This window comes from Oncorhynchus gorbuscha, linkage group LG18 (genome assembly GCF_021184085.1).
Source record: "Oncorhynchus gorbuscha isolate QuinsamMale2020 ecotype Even-year linkage group LG18, OgorEven_v1.0, whole genome shotgun sequence".
In the NCBI taxonomy this organism is placed as follows: domain Eukaryota; kingdom Metazoa; phylum Chordata; class Actinopteri; order Salmoniformes; family Salmonidae; genus Oncorhynchus; species Oncorhynchus gorbuscha.
Genome location: NC_060190.1, coordinates 51,328,923 through 51,350,574, shown reverse-complemented (window position 1 = coordinate 51,350,574; position 21,652 = coordinate 51,328,923). Strand labels below are relative to the sequence as shown.

The following is a 21,652-nucleotide window of genomic DNA, read 5'->3' as shown; positions in this document are numbered from 1 at the left end:
CACCAAACACACACACACCAAACACACACACACCAAACACACACACAAACACACACACCAAACACACACACCAAACACACACACCAAACACACACACCAAACACACACACCAAACACACACACCAAACACACACAGCCACTGGACCTGCCGTCACTGGCCTGGATCCGGCACAAACCAGAATCAGCATCCCAGAGCTACACACACACACACACACACACGCACGCTCGCTCGCTCGCTCACTCACTCACTCACTCACTCACTCACTCACTCACTCACTCACTCACTCACTCACACACACATAGAACTGTCTCACGACAATAAAGCATACAGCCAGGTCTCAGAACAACCGGCGTATGAGGGATAAGACCGCCGCCCTACTCACCAATCATGCGGGCCGTATGGGTCTCTCTGCCCGCCCATACTGACTAGAGAGGGGGGTGGGGACTGGGGCATTGTGAGGATGAACGTTTGAAACGGAGGAACACACACACCATTCTGCTCTTAGCTTCATGTTCACCACGCTCTTATGACAGTAAGGGAACTATGGCCTTAGTGTGGAACAATAGATGCTTGCACTGTGTGTGTGCTTTTGCTGCTCAGAGGCATGTGTCTGTGGTTCTGATGTGTGCTTTATTTCATCTGTCAATGGTCATGTCAAATGAGATCACTAATTCCTTTTCCCTTACAGTATGTGTTGTCTATACAGTATGTGTTGTCTATACAGTATGTGTTGTCTGTACAGTATGTGTTGTCTGTACAGTATGCCTGTATAGTATGTGTTGTCTATACAGTATGTGTTGTCTATACAGTATGTGTTGTCTGTACAGTATGTGTTGTCTGTACAGTATGTGTTGTCTGTACAGTATGTGTTGCCTATACAGTATGTGTTGTCTGTACAGTATGTGTTGTCTGTACAGTATGTGCTGTCTATACAGTATGTGTTGTTTGTACAGTATGTGTTGTCTATACAGTATGTGTTGTCTGTACAGTATGTGTTGTCTATACAGTATGTGTTGTCTGTACAGTATGTGTTGTCTATACAGTATGTGTTGTCTATACAGTATGTGTTATCTGTACAGTATGTGTTGTCTGTACAGTATGTTTTGTCTGTACAGTATGCCTGTATAGTATGTGTTGTCTGTACAGTATGTGTTGTCTGTACAGTATGTGTTGTCTGTACAGCATGTGTTGTCTATACAGCATGTGTTGTCTTTACAGTATGTGTTGTCTATACATTATGTGTTGTCTATACAGTATGTGTTGCCTATACAGTATGTGTTGCCTATACAGTATGTGCTGTCTGTACAGTATGTGTTGTTTGTACAGTATGTGTTGTCTATACAGTATGTGTTGTCTGTACAGTATGTGTTGTCTATACAGTATGGGTTGTCTGTACAGTATGTGTTGTCTATACAGTATGTGTTGTCTATACAGTATGTGTTGTCTGTACAGTATGTGTTGTCTATACAGTATGTGTTGTCTGTACAGTATGTGTTGTCTATACAGTATGGGTTGTCTATACAGTATGTGTTGTCTATACAGTATGTTTTGTCTATACAGTATGTGTTGTCTGTACAGTATGTGTTGTCTGTACAGTATGTGTTGTCTATACAGTATGTGTTGTCTGTACAGTATGTGTTGTCTATACAGCATGTGTTGTCTATACAGTATGTGTTGTCTGTACAGTATGTGTTGTCTGTACAGTATTCCTGTACAGTATGTGTTGTCTATACAGTATGTGTTGTCTGTACAGTATGTGTTGTCTGTACAGTATGTGTTGTCTGTACAGTATGCCTGTATAGTATGTGTTGTCTATACAGTATTTGTTGTCTATACAGTATGTGTTGTCTGTACAGTATGTGTTGTCTGTACAGTATGTGTTGTCTATACAGTATGTGTTATCTGTACAGTATGTGTTGTCTGTACAGTATGTGTTGTCTATACAGTAAGTGTTGTCTGTACAGTATGTGTTGTCTGTACAGTATGCGTTGTCTATATAGTATGTGTTGTCTATACAGTATGTGTTGTCTATACAGTAAGTGTTGTCTGTACAGTATGTGTTGTCTGTATATGTATAGTATGTGTTGTCTATACATTATGTGTTGTCTATACAGTATGTGTTGCCTATACAGTATGTGTTGTCTGTACAGTATGTGCTGTCTATACAGTATGTGTTGTTTGTACAGTATGTGTTGTCTATACAGTATGTGTTGTCTGTACAGTATGTGTTGTTTATACAGTATGTGTTGTCTATACAGTATGTGTTATCTGTACAGTATGTGTTGTCTGTACAGTATGCCTGTATAGTATGTGTTTTCTATACAGTATATGTTGTCTATACAGTATGTGTTGTCTGTACAGTATGTGTTGTCTATACAGTATGTGATGTCTGTACAGTATGCCTGTACAGTATGTGTTGTTTATACAGTATATGTTGTCTGTACAGTATGTGTTGTCTATACAGTATATGTTGTCTATACAGTATGTGTTGTCTGTACAGTGTGCCTGTACAGTATGTGTTGTTTATACAGTATATGTCGTCTATACAGTATGTGTTGTCTATACAGTATGTGTTGTTTATACAGTATGTGTTGTCTATACAGTATGTGTTGTCTGTACAGTATCTGTTGTCTATACAGTATGTGTTGTCTGTACAGTATGTGTTGTCTAAACAGTATGTTTTGTCTGTACAGCATGTTTTGTCTGTACAGTATGTGTTGTCTATACAGCATGTGTTGTCTATACAGTATGTGTTGTCTGTACAGTATGTGTTGTCTATACAGTATGTGATGTCTGTACATCTGTTATGTTAGCTTCACATCATTCTAACCTGCTATTTTTCTCTCCCCCCTCTCTCCCCCCTCTCTCCCCCTCTCTCTCCCTCTCTTCACCCTCTCTCCCCCTCTCTCCCCTCTCTCTCCCTCTCTTCACCCTCTCTCTCCCCTCTCTCCCCCTCTCTCCCTCTATTCACCCTCTCTCTCCCCCTCTCTCTCCCCTCTCTCCCCCTCTCTCCCTCTCTTCACCCTCTCTCTCCCCTCTCTCTCGCTCTCTCAGCCACGAGGAGCATGCAGGTTCCCATCCTCTCTATGGCCATGGAGAGTGTAAATGGCCTGGCTGTGAGGCTCTGTGTGATGACATGGGACAGTTCATCAAGTGAGTAACACCCTGAAGCTGCATTCATCAACGACTCTCCTCCACACAGCCACTGTGTGTCAGTCAGCCCATGCTACAAAGAATGGACGGGGCCCCTATTGCTGACGGATTGTCACTTTCACTCTTCCTAGCATGACTTTCTAGTGACTAGTGTAGGACTCTACAGTGAGTACTACTATTTCAGTCAGCCCAGACACACACTACCAGCGAACGCAGCGACTAGCCAGTGCTGAGTGTCAGTCAGTCAGTGTAGCTTTCTACAGCCTTCCATCAATAATGAATCAGTTGCTATCGGTTACATCAGGCTCCCTTGGTAGAGCAGAGCGTTTTGTTATTGTGTGTCCGTCTACATTATTTAACAGCTCTCTCTCTCTCTCTCTCTCTCTCTCTCTCTCTCTCTCTCTCTCTCTCTCTCTCTCTCTCTCTCTGTCAGCCTTCTCTCATCCCTTTATCCCTCACTTCAATCCCTCTACCTCTCTTTACGTGGTGTGTAGTGAGAGAACCTGTGACACGGTGCTGATAAGGTATCAAAGAAACCGAGGTTACGCCTTATAAGATAGCATAAGTCATTCAGTGTGTGTGTGTGTGTGTGTGTGTGTGTGTGTGTGTGTGTGTGTGTGTGTGTGTGTGTGTGTGTGTGTGTGTGTGTGTGTGTGTGTGTGTGTGTGTGTGTGTGTGTGTGTGTGTGTGTGTGTGTGTGTGTGTGTGTGTGTGTGTGTGTGTGTGTGTGTGTGTGTGTGTGTGTGTGTGTGTGTGTGTTACCTGTCTGTAACTGGTCCCTCCCGTCTCTAGCTGATTAGTGTTGTGCTCCCAGAGTTCTCTGCTCTGAAGGGTCAAGCAAATTGTTTCCACGCTTCGTTAGTGGTTTACTTAATTAGCTCATTTACAATCACAGCTCTTTGTTTCCATGGCGCTAGCATAGACTTCAAACAGCAGCTCCCTCTCTGTCCATCTCCCCCTGCTTTCCTTCTCTCTCTCCTCTCTGCCTTTCTTTACCTCTCTGTCCATCTCCCCCTGCTTTCCCTCTCTCTCTCCTCTCTGCCTTTCTTTACCTCTGTCCATCTCCCCCTGCTTTCCTTCTCTCTCTCATCTCTGCCTTTCTTTACCTCTCTGTCCATCTCCCCCTGCTTTCCTTCTCTCTCTCCTCTCTGCCTTTCTTTACCTCTCTGTCCATCTCCCCCTGCTTTCCTTCTCTCTCTCCTCTCTGCCTTTCTTTACCTCTCTGTCCATCTCCCCCTGCTTTCCTTCTCTCTCTCCTCTCTGCCTTTCTTTACCTCTCTGTCCATCTCCCCCTGCTTTCCTTCTCTCTCTCCTCTCTGCCTTTCTTTACCTCTCTGTCCATCTCCCCTGCTTTCCTTCTCTCTCTCTCTCTGCCTTTCTTTACCTCTCTCCATCTCCCCCTGCTTTCCTTCTCTCTCCTCTCTGCCTTTCTTTACCTCTCTGTCCATCTCCCCCTGCTTTCCTTCTCTCTCTCCTCTCTGCCTTTCTTTACCTCTCTGTCCATCTCCCCTGCTTTCCTTCTCTCTCCTCTCTGCCTTTCTTTACCTCTCTGTCCATCTCCCCCTGCTTTCTTCTCTCTCCATCTCTGCCTTTCTTTACCTCTCTGTCCATCTCCCCTGCTTTCCTTCTCTCTCTCATCTCTGCCTTTCTTTACCTCTCTGTCCATCTCCCCCTCCTTTCCTTCTCTCTCTCATCTCTGCCTTTCTTTACCTCTCTGTCCATCTCCCCCTCCTTTCTTTCTCTCTCTCTCTGCCTTTCTTTACTCTCTGTCCATCTCCCCCTCTTTACCTCTCTGCCTTTCTTTACCTCTCTGTCCATCTCCCCCTGCTTTCCTTCTCTCTCTCATCTCTGCCTTTCTTTACCTCTGTCCATCTCCCCCTGCTTTCCTTCTCTCTCTCATCTCTGCCTTTCTTTACCTCTCTGTCCATCTCCCCCTGCTTTCCTTCTCTCTCTCATCTCTGCCTTTCTTTACCTCTGTCCATCTCCCCCTGCTTTCCTTCTCTCTCTCCTCTGCCTTTGTTTACTTCCATCTCTCCTCCTCTCTGCCTTTCTTTACTTCTCTTTCCTTTCTTCCCCCTGCTACTTCTCTGTCCATCCCCCCCTGCTTTCCCTTCTCTGCTCCCTCCTCTCTGCCTTTCTTTACCTCTCTGTCCATCTCCCCCTGCTTTCTCTCTCTCTCTCTCCATCTCCCCCTGCTTTCCTTCTCTCTCTCTCTCTGCCTTTCTTTACTTCTCTGTCTCCCCCTGCTCTGCCTTTCTTTACCTCTGTCCATCTCCCCCTGCTTTCCTTCTCTCTCTCCTCTCTGCCTTTCTTCCATCTCCCCTGCTTTCCCTCTCTCTCTCCTCCTCTCTGTCCATCTCCCCCTGCTTTCCTTCTCTCTCTCTTTCTCTCTGCCTTTCTTTACCTCTCTGTCCATCTCCCCCTGCTTTCCCTCTCTCTCTCCTCTCTGCCTTTCTTTACCTCTGTCCATCTCCCCCTGCTTTCCTTCTCTCTCTCCTCTCTGCCTTTCTTTACTTCTCTGTCCATCTCCCCCTGCTTTCCTTCTCTCTCTCCTCTCTGCCTTTCTTTACCTCTGTCCATCTCCCCCTGCTTTCCTTCTCTCTCTCCTCTCTGCCTTTCTTTACTTCTCTGTCCATCTCCCCCTGCTTTCCTTCTCTCTCTCCTCTCTGCCTTTCTTTACCTCTCTGTCTTGTCTGTTTGCCAGTTTGGAGTCTTTGGGGATGGTGTGTAAAGTGAAGAGGGGAGAGGGAGGGGTGAGGGGGGTACAGCGGGGGAGATTGGGTGTGTGTATGTGAACGTGTGTGCTGGTGGGAATAAGGGGTGATACATCTAAGCCTGATGTAAACAGTAAGTTGTTACTATTTGTTAGCGTGATGACACAACACACAACATGTCAGGCGAACAAACTCACTAATACACACAGGCACATTCCACTGAGATCCTGATATCTCTACTACAACAGCTTCAGGACAGTCCACTTGTGGCTAACAAATAACAAACCCATAATAAACCCCTAGCAATCCCATTATGAATATTTTAACAGAGGCCAAAGGAACCCTTAACCAAGGCTTTACCAAGACCTAACAATGTCTGTAAGGTAGAGAAACAGACTTTATAATTATCCACTGAGATAATATATTGAGGGATACTGTGTATTAACATGGCATGGTACACACACACACTCACATACCCGGAGGAGGTGTTGTGAAATGATGGCAGCGGACAGTCTGATCAAAGCCAGAGGCAGGCTGGGAAAGTTTTGAGAGGAAAGCTGTTGTTTGGTGTCTTATTTCACACAGCCTCAGGGCAGGTGGAGTGAGAGGGAGAGAGAGAGAGAGAGAGACAAACCAAACAGTGACAGATAAAGCCGTCAGGTCGACAGTGCGCTCCCCTCCAGCCTTCCTTAGTCATCGCTCCGGGCAGGAAGAGACGAGAGGGGGAGAGGAGACACTCTTCTATTTCCAGCTCTTTTCTTCCTTCTGATCTTTGATCTCTCTCTTTCTCTCCCCCTTTCCTCCCATCCCCTTTATTCTCTTTGTCCCACCACTATCCTCTTCCCATCACCTATTTTCTTCTCTTCTCCTCTTCTATCTAATTACATTTTCCTAAATAGTAGAGACATTTACTAATTTCCCCTCCTGTCTCTTTCTCTCGCTCTATGCCGTCTGGTACAGTACTTTGTTGGCTGTGGTTAGTGGGGCTGATGGTAATGGGTAATGTGGGTTGAATCCCGGTCTGAGAGGGCTGAGGAGTAAACAGAGACTCATTGTCGGGACGCACGGAAAAAACCTGGCTACTGTTTATGACTGAGCCACAGAGTTGGAGAGGGAGGGGGGGTAGAGGTGGAGAATTTTAGAGGAAAATAGGAAAAAATGATGTTGGAGTGAAGGGTTATAGACAGGGTTAGGGAGTGGAGGAGTACAGATAGAGTTAGGGAGTGGAGGAGTAAAGAGAGAGTTAGGGAGTGGAGGAGTAAAGAGAGAGTTAGGGAGTGGAGGAGTAAAGAGAGAGTTAGGGAGTGGAGGAGTAAAGAGAGAGTTAGGGAGTGGAGGAGTAAAGAGAGAGTTAGGGAGTGGAGGTTAAAGGAGAGTTAGGAGTGGAGGATTATAGAGAGAGTTAGGGAGGGAGGAGTAAAGAGAGAGTTAGGGAGTGGAGGATTATAGAGAGAGTTGGGGAGTGGAGGAGTAAAGAGAGAGTTAGGGAGGGGAGGAGTAAAGAGAGAGTTAGGGAGTGGAGGAGTAAAGATAGAGTTAGGGAGTGGAGGAGTAAAGAGAGAGTTAGGGAGTGGAGGAGTAAAGAGAGAGTTAGGGAGTGGAGGATTATAGAGAGAGTTAGGGAGTGGAGGATTATAGAGAGAGTTAGGGAGTGGAGGAGTAAAGAGAGAGTTAGGGAGTGGAGGAGTAAAGAGAGTTAGGGAGTGGAGGAGTGGAGAGTTGGGGAGTGGAGGAGAAAGAGAGAGTTAGGGAGTGGAGGAGTAAAGAGAGTTATGTTTATAGGAGAGTGGAGGGAGGAGTATAGAGAGAGTTAGGGAGTGGAGGAGTAAAGAGAGAGTTAGGGAGTGGAGGATTATAGAGAGAGTTAGGGAGGGGAGGATTATAGAGAGAGTTAGGGAGTGGAGGATTATAGAGAGAGTTAGGGAGTGGAGGATTATAGAGAGAGTTAGGGAGTGGAGGAGTAAAGAGAGAGTTAGGGAGTGGAGGAGTAAAGAGAGAGTTAGGGAGTGGAGGAGTAAAGAGAGAGTTAGGGAGTGGAGGAGTAAAGAGAGAGTTAGGGAGTGGAGGAGTAAAGAGAGAGTTAGGGAGTGGAGGAGTAAAGAGAGAGTTAGGGAGTGGAGGATTATAGAGAGAGTTGGGGAGTGGAGGAGTAAAGAGAGAGTTAGGGAGGGAGAGTAAAGAGTTAGGAGTGGAGGATTATAGAGAGAGTTAGGGAGTAGGAGTAAGAGAGAGTTAGGGAGTGGAGGAGTAAAGAGAGAGTTAGGGAGTGGAGGATTATAGAGAGAGTTAGGGAGGGGAGGATTATAGAGAGAGTTAGGGAGTGGAGGATTATAGAGAGTTAGGGAGTGGAGGATTATAGAGAGAGTTAGGGAGTGGAGGAGTAAAGAGAGAGTTAGGGAGTGGAGGAGTAAAGAGAGAGTTAGGGAGTGGAGGAGTAAAGAGAGAGTATGGAGGAGTAAAGAGAGAGTTAGGGAGTGGAGGAGTAAAGAGAGAGTTAGGGAGTGGAGGATTATAGAGAGAGTTGGGGAGTGGAGGAGTAAAGAGAGAGTTAGGGAGGGGAGGAGTAAAGAGAGAGTTAGGGAGTGGAGGATTATAGAGAGAGTTGGGGAGTGGAGGAGTAAAGAGAGAGTTAGGGAGTGGAGGAGTAAAGAGAGATTTAGGGAGTGGAGGATTATAGAGAGAGTTGGGGAGTGGAGGAGTAAAGAGAGAGTTAGGGAGTGGAGGAGTAAAGAGAGATTTAGGGAGTGGAGGATTATAGAGAGAGTTAGGGAGTGGAGGTGTAAAGAGAGAGTTAGGGAGTGGAGGATTATAGAGAGAGTTAGGGAGTGGAGGAGTAAAGATAGAGTTAGGGAGTGGAGGATTATAGAGAGAGTTAGGGAGTAGGAGTAAAGAGAGTTAGGGAGTGGAGGTGTAAAGGAGGGAGTGAGTTAGGGAGTGGAGGATTATAGAGTTAGGGAGAGGTGTAAAGAGAGTTAGGGAGTGGAGGATTATAGAGAGAGTTAGGGAGTGGAGGAGTAAAGAGAGTTAGGGAGTTATAGGAGTGGAGGATTATAGAGAGAGTTAGGGAGTGGAGGATTAAAGATAGAGTTAGGGAGTGGAGGATTATAGAGAGAGTTAGGGAGTGGAGGTGTAAAGAGAGAGTTAGGGAGTGGAGGATTATAGAGAGTTAGGGAGTGGAGGAGTAAAGAGAGTTAGGGAGTAGGGGGAGTGTAAAGAGAGAGTTAGGGAGTGGAGGTAAAGATAGAGTTTGGGAGTGGAGGAGTAAAGAGAGATTTAGGGAGTTGGAGGAGTAAAGAGAGAGTTAGGGAGTGGAGGAGTAAAGAGAGAGTTAGGGAGTGGAGGAGTAAAGATAGAGTTATGGAGTGGAGGATTAAAGAGAGAGTTAGGGAGTGGAGGTGTAAAGAGAGAGTTAGGGAGTGGAGGAGTAAAGATATAGTTAGGGAGTGGAGGAGTAAAGATAGAGTTATGGAGTGGAGGAGTAAAGAGAGAGTTAGGGAGTGGAGGAGTAAAGAGAGAATTAGGGAGTGGAGGATTATAGAGAGAGTTAGGAGTGGAGGTGTAAAGAGAGAGTTAGGGAGTGGAGGAGTAAAGATAGGTTAGGGGAGGAGTAAAGAGAGAGTTAGGGAGTGGAGGATTAAAGAGAGAGTTAGGGAGTGGAGGATTATAGAGAGAGTTATGGAGTGGAGGATTATAGAGTTAGGGAGTGGAGGAGTAAAGATAGAGTTAGGGAGTGGAGGATTATAGAGAGAGGAGTTTATAGAGAGAGGGTGGAGGATTATAGAGAGAGTTAGGGAGTGGAGGAGTAAAGATTATAGAGTTAGGGAGTGGAGGATTAAAGAGAGAGTTAGGGAGTGGAGGAGTAAAGAGATAGTTAGGGAGTGGAGGAGTAAAGATAGAGTTAGGGAGTGGAGGAGTAAAGATAGAGTTAGGGAGAGAGTTAGGAGGAGGTGTAAAGAGAGAGTTAGGGAGTGGAGGATTAAAGAGAGAGTTAGGGAGTGGAGGTGTAAAGAGAGAGTTAGGGAGTTAAAGAGAGAGTTAGGGAGTGGAGGAGTAAAGAGTTAGGGAGTGGAGGATTATAGAGAGAGTTAGGGAGTGGAGGAGTAAAGAGAGAGTTAGAGGAGTAAAGATTAGAGTTAGGGAGTGGAGGATTAAAGAGAGAGTTAGGGAGTGGAGGTGTAAAGAGAGTTAGGGAGTGGAGGTGTAAAGGAGAGTGGGAGTAAAGAGAGAGTTAGGGAGTGGAGGATTATAGAGAGAGTTAGGGAGTGGAGGTGTAAAGAGAGAGTTAGGGAGTGGAGGATTATAGAGAGAGTTAGGGAGTGGAGGAGTAAAGAGAGAGTTAGGGAGTTTATAGGGAGTGGAGGGAGGATTATAGAGAGAGTTAGGGAGTGGAGGATTAAAGATAAGTTAGGGAGTGGAGGATTAGAGGAGTTAGGAGTGGAGGTGTAAAGAGAGAGTTAGGGAGTGGAGGATTATAGAGGAGTTAGGGAGTGGAGGAGTAAAGAGAGAGTTAGGGAGTGGAGGTAAAAAGAGAGAGTTAGGAGGGAGGTGTAAAGAGAGAGTTAGGGAGTGGAGGTGTAAAGATAGAGTGGAGGAGTAAAGGGTTAGGGAGTGGAGGAGTAAAGAGAGAGTTAGGGAGTGGAGGAGTAAAGAGAGAGTTAGGGAGTGGAGGAGTAAAGAGTTAGGGAGTGGAGGAGTAAAGATAGAGTTAGGGAGTGGAGGAGTTTAGGGAGTGGAGGAGTAAAGAGAGAGTTAGGGAGTGGAGGAGTAAAGATAGAGTTAGGGAGTGGAGGAGTAAAGATAGTTAGGGAGTGGAGGAGTAAAGAGAGAGTTAGGGAGTGGAGGATAGGAGAGTTAGGGAGTGGAGGAGTGTAAAGAGAGAGTTAGGGAGTGGAGGAGTAAAGATAGAGTTAGGGAGTGGAGGATAGAGTTAGTAAAGAGAGAGTTAGGGAGTGGAGGATTAAAGAGAGTTAGTTATAGAGAGAGTTAGGAGGGAGGATTAAAGATAGAGTTAGGGAGTTATAGAGAGAGTTATGGAGTGGAGGATTATAGAGAGAGTTAGGGAGTGGAGGATTATAGAGAGAGTTAGGGAGTGGAGGAGTAAAGATAGAGTTAGGAGTGGAGGATTATAGAGAGAGTTAGGGAGTGGAGGTAAAGAGAGTTAGGGAGTGGAGGAGTTATAGTTAGGGAGTGGAGGAGTAAAGATAGAGTTAGGGAGTGGGGAGTGAAGAGATAGTTAGTGGAGGATTAAAGAGAGAGTTAGGGAGTGGAGGTGTAAAGAGAGAGTTAGGGAGTGGAGGATTATAGAGAGAGTTAGGGAGTGGAGGTGTAAAGAGAGAGTTAGGGAGTTAAAGGGAGGGAGTGGAGGAGTAAAGAGAGAGTTAGGGAGTGGAGGATTATAGAGAGAGTTAGGGAGTGGAGGTGTAAAGAGAGAGTTAGGGAGTGGAGGAGAAAGATAGAGTTAGGGAGTGGAGGATTATAGAGAGAGTTATGGAGTGGAGGATTATAGAGAGAGTTATGGAGAGGATTATAGAGTTAGGGAGTGGAGGAGTAAAGATAGAGTTAGGGAGTGGAGGATTATAGAGAGAGTTAGGGAGTGGAGGATTATAGAGAGAGTTATGGGAGTGGAGGATTATAGAGAGAGTTATGGGAGTGGAGGATTATAGAGAGAGTTAGGGAGTGGAGGAGTAAAGATAGAGTTAGGGAGTGGAGGATTATAGAGAGAGTTATGGAGTGGAGGATTATAGAGAGAGTTATGGAGTGGAGGATTATAGAGAGAGTTAGGGAGTGGAGGAGTAAAGATAGAGTTAGGGAGTGGAGGATTATAGAGAGAGTTATGGAGTGGAGGATTATAGAGAGTTAGGAGTTAGTGGAGGATTATAGAGAGAGTTAGGGAGTGGAGGATTATAGAGAGAGTTATGGAGTGGAGGATTATAGAGATGGAGTTTATAGAGAGGTTAGGGAGTAGGAGTAGAGAGAGTTAGGAGTGGAGGATTATAGAGAGAGTTAGGGAGTGGAGGAAAGTTAAAGAGAGAGTTAGGAGGAGTGGAGTTAGGGAGTAAAGAGAGAGTTAGGGAGTGGAGGAGTAAAGAGAGAGTAGGGAGTGGAGGAGTAAAGAGAGAGTTAGGGAGTGGAGGAGTAAAGAGAGAGTTAGGGAGTGGAGGAGTAAAGAGAGAGTTAGGGAGTGGAGGAGTAAAGATAGAGTTAGGGAGTGGAGGAGTAAAGATAGAGTTAGAGTTAGGGTGGAGGAGGAGGAGTAAAGATAGAGTTAGGGAGTGGAGGAGTAAAGAGAGTTAGGGAGTGGAGGAGTAAAGATAGAGTTAGGGAGTGGAGGAGTAAAGATAGAGTTAGGGAGTTAGGGAGTGGAGGTGTAAAGAGAGTTAGTTAGGGAGTGGAGGGAGTAAAGAGAGAGTTAGGGAGTGGAGGTGTAAAGAGAGAGTTAGGGAGTGGAGGTGTAAAGATAGAGTTTGGGAGTGGAGGAGTAAAGAGAGAGTTAGGGAGTGGAGGAGTAAAGAGAGAGTTAGGGAGTGGAGGAGTAAAGAGAGAGTTAGGGAGTGGAGGAGTAAAGATAGAGTTATGGAGTGGAGGAGTAAAGAGAGAGTTAGGGAGTGGAGGAGTAAAGATATAGTTAGGGAGTGGAGGAGTAAAGATAGAGTTAGGGAGTGGAGGATTAAAGAGAGAGTTAGGGAGTGGAGGATTATAGAGAGAGTTATGGAGTGGAGGATTATAGAGAGAGTTAGGGAGTGGAGGAGTAAAGATAGAGTTATGGAGTGGAGGATTATAGAGAGAGTTATGGAGTGGAGGATTATAGAGAGAGTTAGGGAGTGGAGGATTATAGAGAGAGTTAGGGAGTGGAGGAGTAAAGATAGAGTTATGGAGTGGAGGATTATAGAGAGAGTTAGGGAGTGGAGGATTATAGAGAGAGTTATGGAGTGGAGGATTATAGAGAGAGTTATGGAGTGGAGGATTATAGAGAGAGTTAGGGAGTGGAGGAGTAAAGAGAGAGTTAGGGAGTGGAGGATTATAGAGAGAGTTATGGAGTGGAGGATTATAGAGAGAGTTAGGGAGTGGAGGATTATAGAGAGTTATGGAGTGGAGGATTATAGAGAGAGTTAGGGAGTGGAGGAGTAAAGATAGAGTTAGGGAGTGGAGGATTATAGAGAGAGTTATGGAGTGGAGGATTATAGAGAGAGTTATGGAGTGGAGGATTATAGAGAGAGTTAGGGAGTGGAGGAGTAAAGATAGAGTTAGTGGAGGATTATAGGAGAGTTATGGAGTGGAGGATTAAGAGATTAGAGTTAGATAGGAGTGGAGGATTATAGAGAGAGTTATGGAGTGGAGGATTATAGAGAGAGTTATGGAGTGGAGGATTATAGAGAGAGTTAGGGAGTGGAGGATTATTAGAGAGAGTTAGATAGAGTGGGAGTGGAGGATTATAGAGAGAGTTATGGAGTGGAGGATTATAGGATTATAGTTAGGGAGTGGAGGAGTAAAGATAGAGTTAGGGAGTGGAGGATTATAGAGAGAGTTAGGGAGTGGAGGATTATAGAGAGAGTTATGGAGTGGAGGATTATAGAGAGAGTTAGGGAGTGGAGGAGTAAAGATAGAGTTAGGGAGTGGAGGATTATAGAGAGAGTTATGGAGTGGAGGATTATAGAGAGAGTTAGGGAGTGGAGGAGTAAAGATAGAGTTATGGAGTGGAGGATTATAGAGAGAGTTAGGGAGTGGAGGATTATAGAGAGAGTTATGGAGTGGAGGATTATAGAGAGAGTTATGGAGTGGAGGATTATAGAGAGAGTTAGGGAGTGGAGGAGTAAAGAGAGAGTTAGGGAGTGGAGGATTATAGAGAGAGTTAGGGAGTGGAGGAGTAAAGAGAGAGTTATGGAGTGGAGGAGTAAAGAGAGAGTTAGGGAGTGGAGGAGTAAAGATAGAGTTAGGGAGTGGAGGATTATAGAGAGAGTTAGGGAGTGGAGGAGTAAAGAGAGAGTTATGGAGTGGAGGAGTAAAGAGAGAGTTAGGGAGTGGAGGAGTGAAGAGAGAGTTAGGGAGTGGAGGATTATAGAGAGAGCTAGGGAGTGGAGGAGTAAAGAGAGAGTTAGGGAGTGGAGGTGTAAAGAGAGAGTTAGGGAGTGGAGGAGTAAAGATAGAGTTATGGAGTGGAGGAGTAAAGGAGAGTTAGGGAGTGGAGGAGTAAAGAGAGAGTTAGGGAGTGGAGGAGTAAAGAGAGAGTTAGGGAGTGGAGGAGTAAAGATAGAGTTATGGAGTGGAGGAGTAAAGAGAGAGTTAGGGAGTGGAGGAGTAAAGAGAGAGTTAGGGAGTGGAGGAGTAAAGAGAGAGTTAGGGAGTGGAGGAGTAAAGATAGAGTTAGGGAGTGGAGGAGTAAAGAGAGAGTTAGGGAGTGGAGGAGTAAAGATAGAGTTATGGAGTGGAGTAGTAAAGAGAGATTTAGGGAGTGGAGGAGTAAAGATAGAGTTAGGGAGTGGAGGATTATAGAGAGAGTTAGGGAGTGGAGGAGTAAAGAGAGAGTTATGGAGTGGAGGAGTAAAGAGAGAGTTAGGGAGTGGAGGAGTAAAGAGAGAGTTAGGGAGTGGGGGAGTAAAGAGAGAGTTAGGGAGTGGAGGAGTAAAGATAGAGTTATGGAGTGGAGGAGTAAAGAGAGAGTTAGGGAGTGGAGGAGTAAAGATAGAGTTATGGAGTGGAGGAGTAAAGAGAGAGTTAGGGAGTGGAGGAGTAAAGATAGAGTTAGGGAGTGGAGGATTATAGAGAGAGTTAGGGAGTGGAGGAGTAAAGAGAGAGTTATGGAGTGGAGGAGTAAAGAGAGAGTTAGGGAGTGGAGGAGTAAAGATAGAGTTAGGGAGTGGATGATTATAGAGAGAGTTAGGGAGTGGAGGATTGTAGAGAGAGTTAGGGAGTGTAGGTGTAAAGATAGAGTTAGGTAGTGGAGGAGTAAAGATAGAGTTATGGAGTGGAGGAGTAAAGAGAGAGTTAGGGAGTGGAGGAGAGAGAGTTAGGGAGTGGAGGATTATAGAGAGAGTTAGGAGGTGGAGGAGTAAAGAGAGAGTTAGGGAGTGGAGGAGTGAAGAGAGAGTTAGGGAGTGGAGGATTATAGAGAGAGCTAGGGAGTGGAGGAGTAAAGAGAGAGTTAGGGAGTGGAGGAGTAAAGAGAGAGTTAGGGAGTGGAGGAGTAAAGAGAGAGTTAGGGAGTGGAGGAGTAAAGAGAGAGTTAGGGAGTGGAGGAGTAAAGAGAGAGTTAGGGAGTGGAGGTGTAAAGAGAGAGTTAGGGAGTGGAGGAGTAAAGAGAGAGTTAGGGAGTGGAGGAGTGAAGAGAGAGTTAGGGAAGGAGTAAAGAGAGAGTTGGGGAGTGGAGATGTAAAGAGAGAGTTAGGGAGTGGAGGAGTAAAGAGAGAGTTAGGGAGTGGAGGAGTAAAGAGAGAGTTAGGGAGTGGAGGTGTAAAGAGAGAGTTAGGGAGTGGAGGTGTAAAGAGTTAGGGAGTTGAGGAGTAAAGAGAGAGTTAGGGAGTGGAGGTAAAGATAGAGTTAGGGAGTGGAGGATTATAGAGAGAGTTAGGGAGTGGAGGAGTAAAGAGAGAGTTAGGGAGTGGAGGATTATAGAGAGAGTTAGGGAGTGGAGGAGTAAAGATAGAGTTAGGGAGTGGAGGATTAAAGATAGAGTTAGGGAGTTAGGGAGTGGAGGTGTAAAGAGGATTATAGAGAGAGTTAGGGAGTGGAGGAGTAAAGAGAGAGTTAGGGAGAGAGTTAGGGAGTGGAGGATTATAGAGAGAGTTAGGGAGTGGAGGAGTAAAGAGAGAGTTAGGGAGTGGAGGATTAAAGAGAGAGTTAGGGAGTGGAGGAGTAAAGAGAGAGTTAGGGAGTGGAGGAGTAAAGAGAGAGTTAGGGAGTGGAGGAGTAAAGAGAGAGTTAGGGAGTGGAGGATTAGATATAGAGAGAGTTAGGGAGTGGAGGAGTTATAGAGAGAGTTATGGAGTGGAGGATTATAGAGAGAGTTAGGGAGTGGAGGATTATAGAGAGAGTTAGGGAGTGGAGGAGTAAAGAGAGAGTTAGGGAGTGGAGGATTATAGAGAGATTAGGGAGTGGAGTTATTATAGAGTGGAGGATTATAGAGGAGGAGTTATAGAGAGAGTTATGGAGTGGAGGATTATAGAGAGAGTTAGGGTGGAGTGGAGAGAGTTAAAGATTAGAGTTATGGAGTGGAGGATTATAGAGAGAGTTAGGGAGTGGAGGATTAAAGAGAGAGTTAGGGAGTGGAGGATTATAGAGAGAGTTAGGGAGTGGAGGATTAAAGAGAGAGTTAGGGAGTGGAGGATTATAGAGAGAGTTAGGGAGGGAGGATTAAGAGAGAGTTAGGGAGTGGAGGATTATAGAGAGAGTTAGGGAGTGGAGGATTATAGAGAGAGTTAGGGAGTGGAGGATTATAGAGAGTTAGGGAGTGGAGGATTATAGAGAGAGTTAGGGAGTGGAGTGGAGGAGGAGGAAAAGAGAGAGTTAGGGAGTGGAGGATTAAGGGAGGAGGAGTTAGGGGGAGTGGAGGAGTAAAGAGAGAGTTAGGGAGTGGAGGAGTAAAGAGAGTTAGGGAGTGGAGGATTAAAGAGAGAGTTAGGGAGTGGAGGAGTGAGAGAGTTAAGGAGAGAGAGTTAGGGAGTGGAGGAGTAAAGAGAGAGTTAGGGAGTGGAGGATTATAGAGAGAGTTAGGGAGTGGAGGAGTAAAGAGAGAGTTAGGGAGTGGAGGAGTAAAGAGAGAGTTAGGGAGTGGAGGAGTAAAGATAGAGTTAGGGAGTGGAGGATTATAGAGAGAGTTAGGGAGTGGAGGAGTAAAGAGAGAGTTAGGGAGTGGAGGAGAGAGTTAGGGAGTGGAGGAGAAAGAGAGTTAGGGAGTGGAGGATTATAGAGAGAGTTAGGAGTTATAGGAGTGGAGGATTATAGAGAGAGTTAGGGAGTGGAGGAGTAAAGAGGGAGTAGAGTTAGGGAGTGGAGGATTATAGAGAGAGTTATGGAGTGGAGGATTATAGAGAGAGTTATGGAGTGGAGGATTATAGAGAGAGTTATGGAGTGGAGGATTATAGAGAGAGTTAGGGAGTGGAGGAGTAAAGATAGAGTTAGGGAGTGGAGGATTATGGAGTGGAGATTATAGAGTTATGGAGTGGAGGATTATAGAGAGAGTTAGGGAGTGGAGGAGTAAAGATAGAGTTAGGGAGTGGAGGATTATAGAGAGAGTTAGGAGTGGAGGATTAAAGGTTATGGAGTGGAGGATTATAGAGAGAGTTATGGGAGTGGAGGATTATAGAGAGAGTTATGGAGTGGAGGATTATAGAGAGAGTTAGGGAGTGGAGGATTAAGAGAGAGTTAGGGAGTGGAGGAGTAAAGATAGAGTTAGGGAGTGGAGGATTATAGAGAGAGTTATGGAGTGGAGGATTATAGAGAGAGTTATGGAGTGGAGGATTATAGAGAGAGTTAGGGAGTGGAGGAGTAAAGATAGAGTTAGGGAGTGGAGGATTATAGAGAGAGTTAGGGAGTGGAGGATTAAAGAGAGAGTTAGGGAGTGGAGGATAAAGAGAGTTAGGAGTGGAGGATTATAGAGAGAGTTAGGGAGTGGAGGATTAAGAGAGAGTTATGGAGTGGAGGAGTTAAAGAGAGAGTTAGGGAGTGGAGGATTATAGAGAGAGTTAGGGAGTGGAGGAGTAAAGAGAGAGTTAGGGAGTGGAGGAGTAAAGAGAGAGTTAGGGAGTGGAGGAGTAAAGAGAGAGTTAGGGAGTGGAGGATTATAGAGAGTTAGGAGGGAGGAGTTAGGGAGGAGGAGTAAAGAGAGAGTTAGGAGTGGAGGAGTTAGGGAGTGGAGGAGTAAAGAGAGAGTTAGGGAGTGGGGAGTGGAGGAGTAAAGAGAGAGTTAGGGAGTGGAGGAGTAAAGAGAGAGTTAGGGAGTGGAGGAGTAAAAAGAGAGAGTTAGGGAGTGGAGGAGTAAAGAGAGAGTTAGAGGAGTTAGAGAGAGTTAGGGAGTGGAGGAGTAAAGAGAGAGTTAGGGAGTGGAGGAGTAAAGAGAGAGTTAGGGAGTGGAGGAGTAAAGATAGAGTTAGGGAGTGGAGGTTAGGGAAAGAGAGAGTTAGGGAGTGGAGGAGTAAAGAGAGAGTTAGGGAGTGGAGGAGTAAAGAGAGAGTTAGGGAGTGGAGGAGTAAAGATAGAGTTAGGGAGTGGAGGAGTAAGAGAGAGTTAGGGAGTGGAGGAGTAAAGAGAGAGTTAGGGAGTGGAGGAGTAAAGATAGAGTTAGGGAGTGGAGGATTAAGAGAGAGTTAGGGAGTGGAGGAGTAAAGAGAGAGTTAGGGAGTGGAGGAGTTAAGAGAGAGTTAGGGAGTGGAGGAGTAAAGAGAGAGTTAGGGAGTGGAGGAGTAGAGAGAGTTAGGGAGTGGAGTTAGGGAGTGGAGGAGTAAAGAGAGAGTTAGGGAGTGGAGGAGTAAAGAGAGAGTTAGGAGTGGAGGAGTAAAGAGAGAGTTAGGGAGTGGAGGATTATAGAGAGAGTTAGGGAGTGGAGGAGTTAAAGAGAGAGTTAGGGGAGTGGAGGATTATAAAAAGAGAGAGTTAGGGAGTGGAGGATTAAAGAGAGAAGAGAGTTAGGGAGTGGAGGATTAAAGAGAGAGTTAGGGAGTGGAGGAGTAAAGAGAGAGTTAGGGAGTGGAGGAGTAAAGAGAGAGTTAGGGAGTGGAGGAGTAAAGAGAGAGTTAGGGAGTGGAGGAGTAAAGAGAGAGTTAGGGAGTGGAGGAGTAAAGAGAGAGTTAGGGAGTGGAGGAGTAAAGAGAGAGTTAGGGAGTGGAGGAGTAAAGAGAGAGTTAGGGAGTGGAGGAGTAAAGAGAGAGTTAGGGAGTGGAGGAGTAAAGAGAGAGTTAGGGAGTGGAGGAGTTAAGAGAGAGTTAGGGAGTGGAGGAGTAAAGAGAGAGTTAGGGAGTGGAGGAGTAAAGATAGAGTTAGGGAGTGGAGGATTATAGAGAGAGTTAGGGAGTGGAGGAGTAAAGAGAGAGTTAGGGAGTGGAGGATTATAGAGAGAGTTAGGGAGTGGAGGAGTAAAGATAGAGTTAGGGAGTGGGAGTAAAGATAGAGTTAGGGAGTGGAGGATTATAGAGAGAGTTAGGGAGTGGAGGAGTAAAGAGAGTTAGGGAGTGGAGGATTATAGAGTTAGAGTTAGGGAAGTGGAGGAGGAGTAAAGAGAGAGTTAGGGAGTGGAGGTGTAAAGAGAGAGTTAGGGAGTGGAGGAGTAAAGAGAGTTAGGGAGTGGAGGAGTAAAGAGAGAGTTAGGGAGGAGGAGTAAAGAGAGAGTTAGGGAGTGGAGGAGTAAAGAGAGAGTTAGGGAGTGGAGGAGTAAAGAGAGAGTTAGGGAGTGGAGGAGTAAAGAGAGAGTTAGGGAGTGGAGGAGTTTAGGGAGTGGAGGAGTAAAGAGAGAGTTAGGGAGTGGAGGAGTAAAGAGAGAGTTAGGGAGTGGAGGATTATAGAGAGAGTTAGGGAGTGGAGGAGTAAAGAGAGAGTTAGGGAGTGGAGGAGTAAAGAGTTAGGAGTTAGTTAGGAGGAGAGAGAGAGTTAGGGAGTGGAGGATTAAAGAGTTAGGGAGTGGAGGAGTAAAGAGAGAGTTAGGGAGTGGAGGTGTAAAGAGTTAGGGAGTGGAGGATTAAAGAGAGAGTTAGGGAGTGGAGGAGTAAAGAGAGAGTTAGGGAGTGGAGGATTAGAGAGAGTTAGGGAGTGGAGGAGTAAAGAGAGAGTTAGGGAGTGGAGGATTAAAGAGAGAGTTAGGGAGTGGAGGAGTAAAGAGAGAGTTAGGGAGTGGAGGATTATAGAGAGAGTTAGGGAGTGGAGGAGTAAAGAGAGAGTTAGGGAGTGGAGGATTATAGAGGAGAGTGGAGGATTATAGAGAGAGTTAGGAGTGGAGGATTAAAGAGAGAGTTAGGGAGTGGAGGAGTAAAGAGAGAGTTAGGGAGTGGAGGATTAAAGATAGAGTTAGGGAGTGGGGAGTGGAGTTAAGAGAGAGTTAGGGAGTGGAGGATTATAGAGAGAGTTAGGAGTGGAGGATTATAGAGAGAGTTAGGGAGTGGAGGATTATAGAGAGAGTTAGGGAGTGGAGGATTATAAAGAGAGAGTTAGGGAGTGGAGGAGTTATAGAGAGAGTTAGGGAGTGGAGGAGTAAAGAGAGAGTTAGGGAGTGGAGGATTATAGAGAGAGTTAGGGAGTGGAGGAGTAAAGATAGAGTTAGGGAGTGGAGGATTATAGAGAGAGTTAGGGAGTGGAGGATTAAAGAGAGAGTTAGGGAGTGGAGGAGTAAAGATAGAGTTAGGGAGTGGAGGATTAAAGAGAGAGTTAGGGAGTGGAGGATTATAGAGAGAGTTAGGGAGTGGAGGAGTAAAGAGAGAGTTAGGGAGTGGAGGATTATAGAGAGAGTTAGGGAGTGGAGGAGTAAAGAGAGAGTTAGGGAGTGGAGGAGTTAAGAGAGAGTTAGGGAGTGGAGGAGTAAAGAGAGAGTTAGGGAGTGGAGGAGTTAAGAGAGAGTTAGGGAGTGGAGGAGTAAGAGAGAGTTAGGGAGTGGAGTGGAGAGATTATAGAGAGAGTTAGGGAGTGGAGGATAAGAGAGAGTTAGGGAGTGGAGGAGTAAAGAGAGAGTTAGGGAGTGGAGGAGTGGAGGAGTTAAAGAGAGAGTTAGGGAGTGGAGGAGTAAAGAGAGAGTTAGGGAGTGGAGGAGGAGGAGTTAGGGAGGAGGAGTAAAGATAGAGTTAGGGAGTGGAGGAGTAAAGAGAGAGTTAGAGTGGAGGAGTAAAGAGAGAGAGTTAGGGAGTGGAGGATTAAAGAGAGAGTTAGGGAGTGGAGGAGTAAAGAGAGAGTTAGGGAGTGGAGGAGTAAAGAGAGAGTTAGGGAGTGGAGGAGTAAAGAGAGAGTTAGGGAGTGGAGGATTATAGAGAGAGTTAGGGAGTGGAGGATTAAAGAGAGAGTTAGGGAGTGGAGGATTAAAGAGAGAGTTAGGGAGTGGAGGATTATAGAGAGAGTTAGGGAGTGGAGGAGTAAAGAGAGAGTTAGGGAGTGGAGGATTATAGAGAGAGTTAGGGAGTGGAGGATTAAAGAGAGAGTTAGGAGTGGAGGATTATAGAGAGAGGGAGTGGAGGAGTAGATTAGAGTGGAGGAGAGTTAGGGAGGATTATAGAGAGAGTTAGGGAGTGGAGGAGTAAAGAGAGAGTTAGGGAGTGGAGGATTATAGAGAGAGTTAGGGAGTGGAGGAGTGGAGGAGTGGAGGATTAAAGAGAGAGTTAGGGAGTGGAGGATTATAGAGAGAGTTAGGGAGTGGAGGATTAAAGAGAGAGTTAGGGAGTGGAGGATTATAGAGAGTTAGGGAGTGGAGGATTATAGAGAGAGTTAGGAGGAGGATTAAAGAGAGAGTTAGGGAGTGGAGGATTATAGAGAGAGTTAGGGAGTGGAGGAGTAAGAGAGAGTTAGGGAGTGGAGGATTATAGAGAGAGTTAGGGAGTGGAGGAGTTAAAGAGAGAGTTAGGGAGTGGAGGATTATAGAGAGAGTTAGGGAGTGGAGGAGTAAAGATAGAGTTAGGGAGTGGAGGTTATAGAGAGAGTTAGGGAGTGGAGGAGTAAAGAGAGAGTTATAGGAGAGTTAGGGAGGGAGGAGTAAAGAGAGAGTTAGGGAGTGGAGGATTATAGAGAGAGTTAGGGAGTGGAGGAGTAAAGAGAGAGTTAGGAGTGGAGGTGTAAAGAGAGAGTTAGGGAGTGGAGGAGTAAAGATAGAGTTAGGGAGTGG

At 45.6% G+C, this 21,652-nt stretch overlaps 1 protein-coding gene across 9 annotated transcripts in view; it reads left to right on the top strand.

Annotated features, from left to right (window-relative positions):
- LOC124003281 (forkhead box protein P4-like) overlaps positions 1 to 21,652 on the top strand; it is a 209,679-nt gene that overhangs the window by 142,962 nt on the left and 45,065 nt on the right. For all 9 annotated transcript variants that reach the window (XM_046311401.1, XM_046311394.1, XM_046311400.1 and 6 more), the window contains one exon: positions 3,056 to 3,154. In XM_046311401.1, the coding sequence (XP_046167357.1) occupies positions 3,056 to 3,154 (99 nt within the window). The remainder of the gene's footprint in view (positions 1 to 3,055; positions 3,155 to 21,652) is intronic.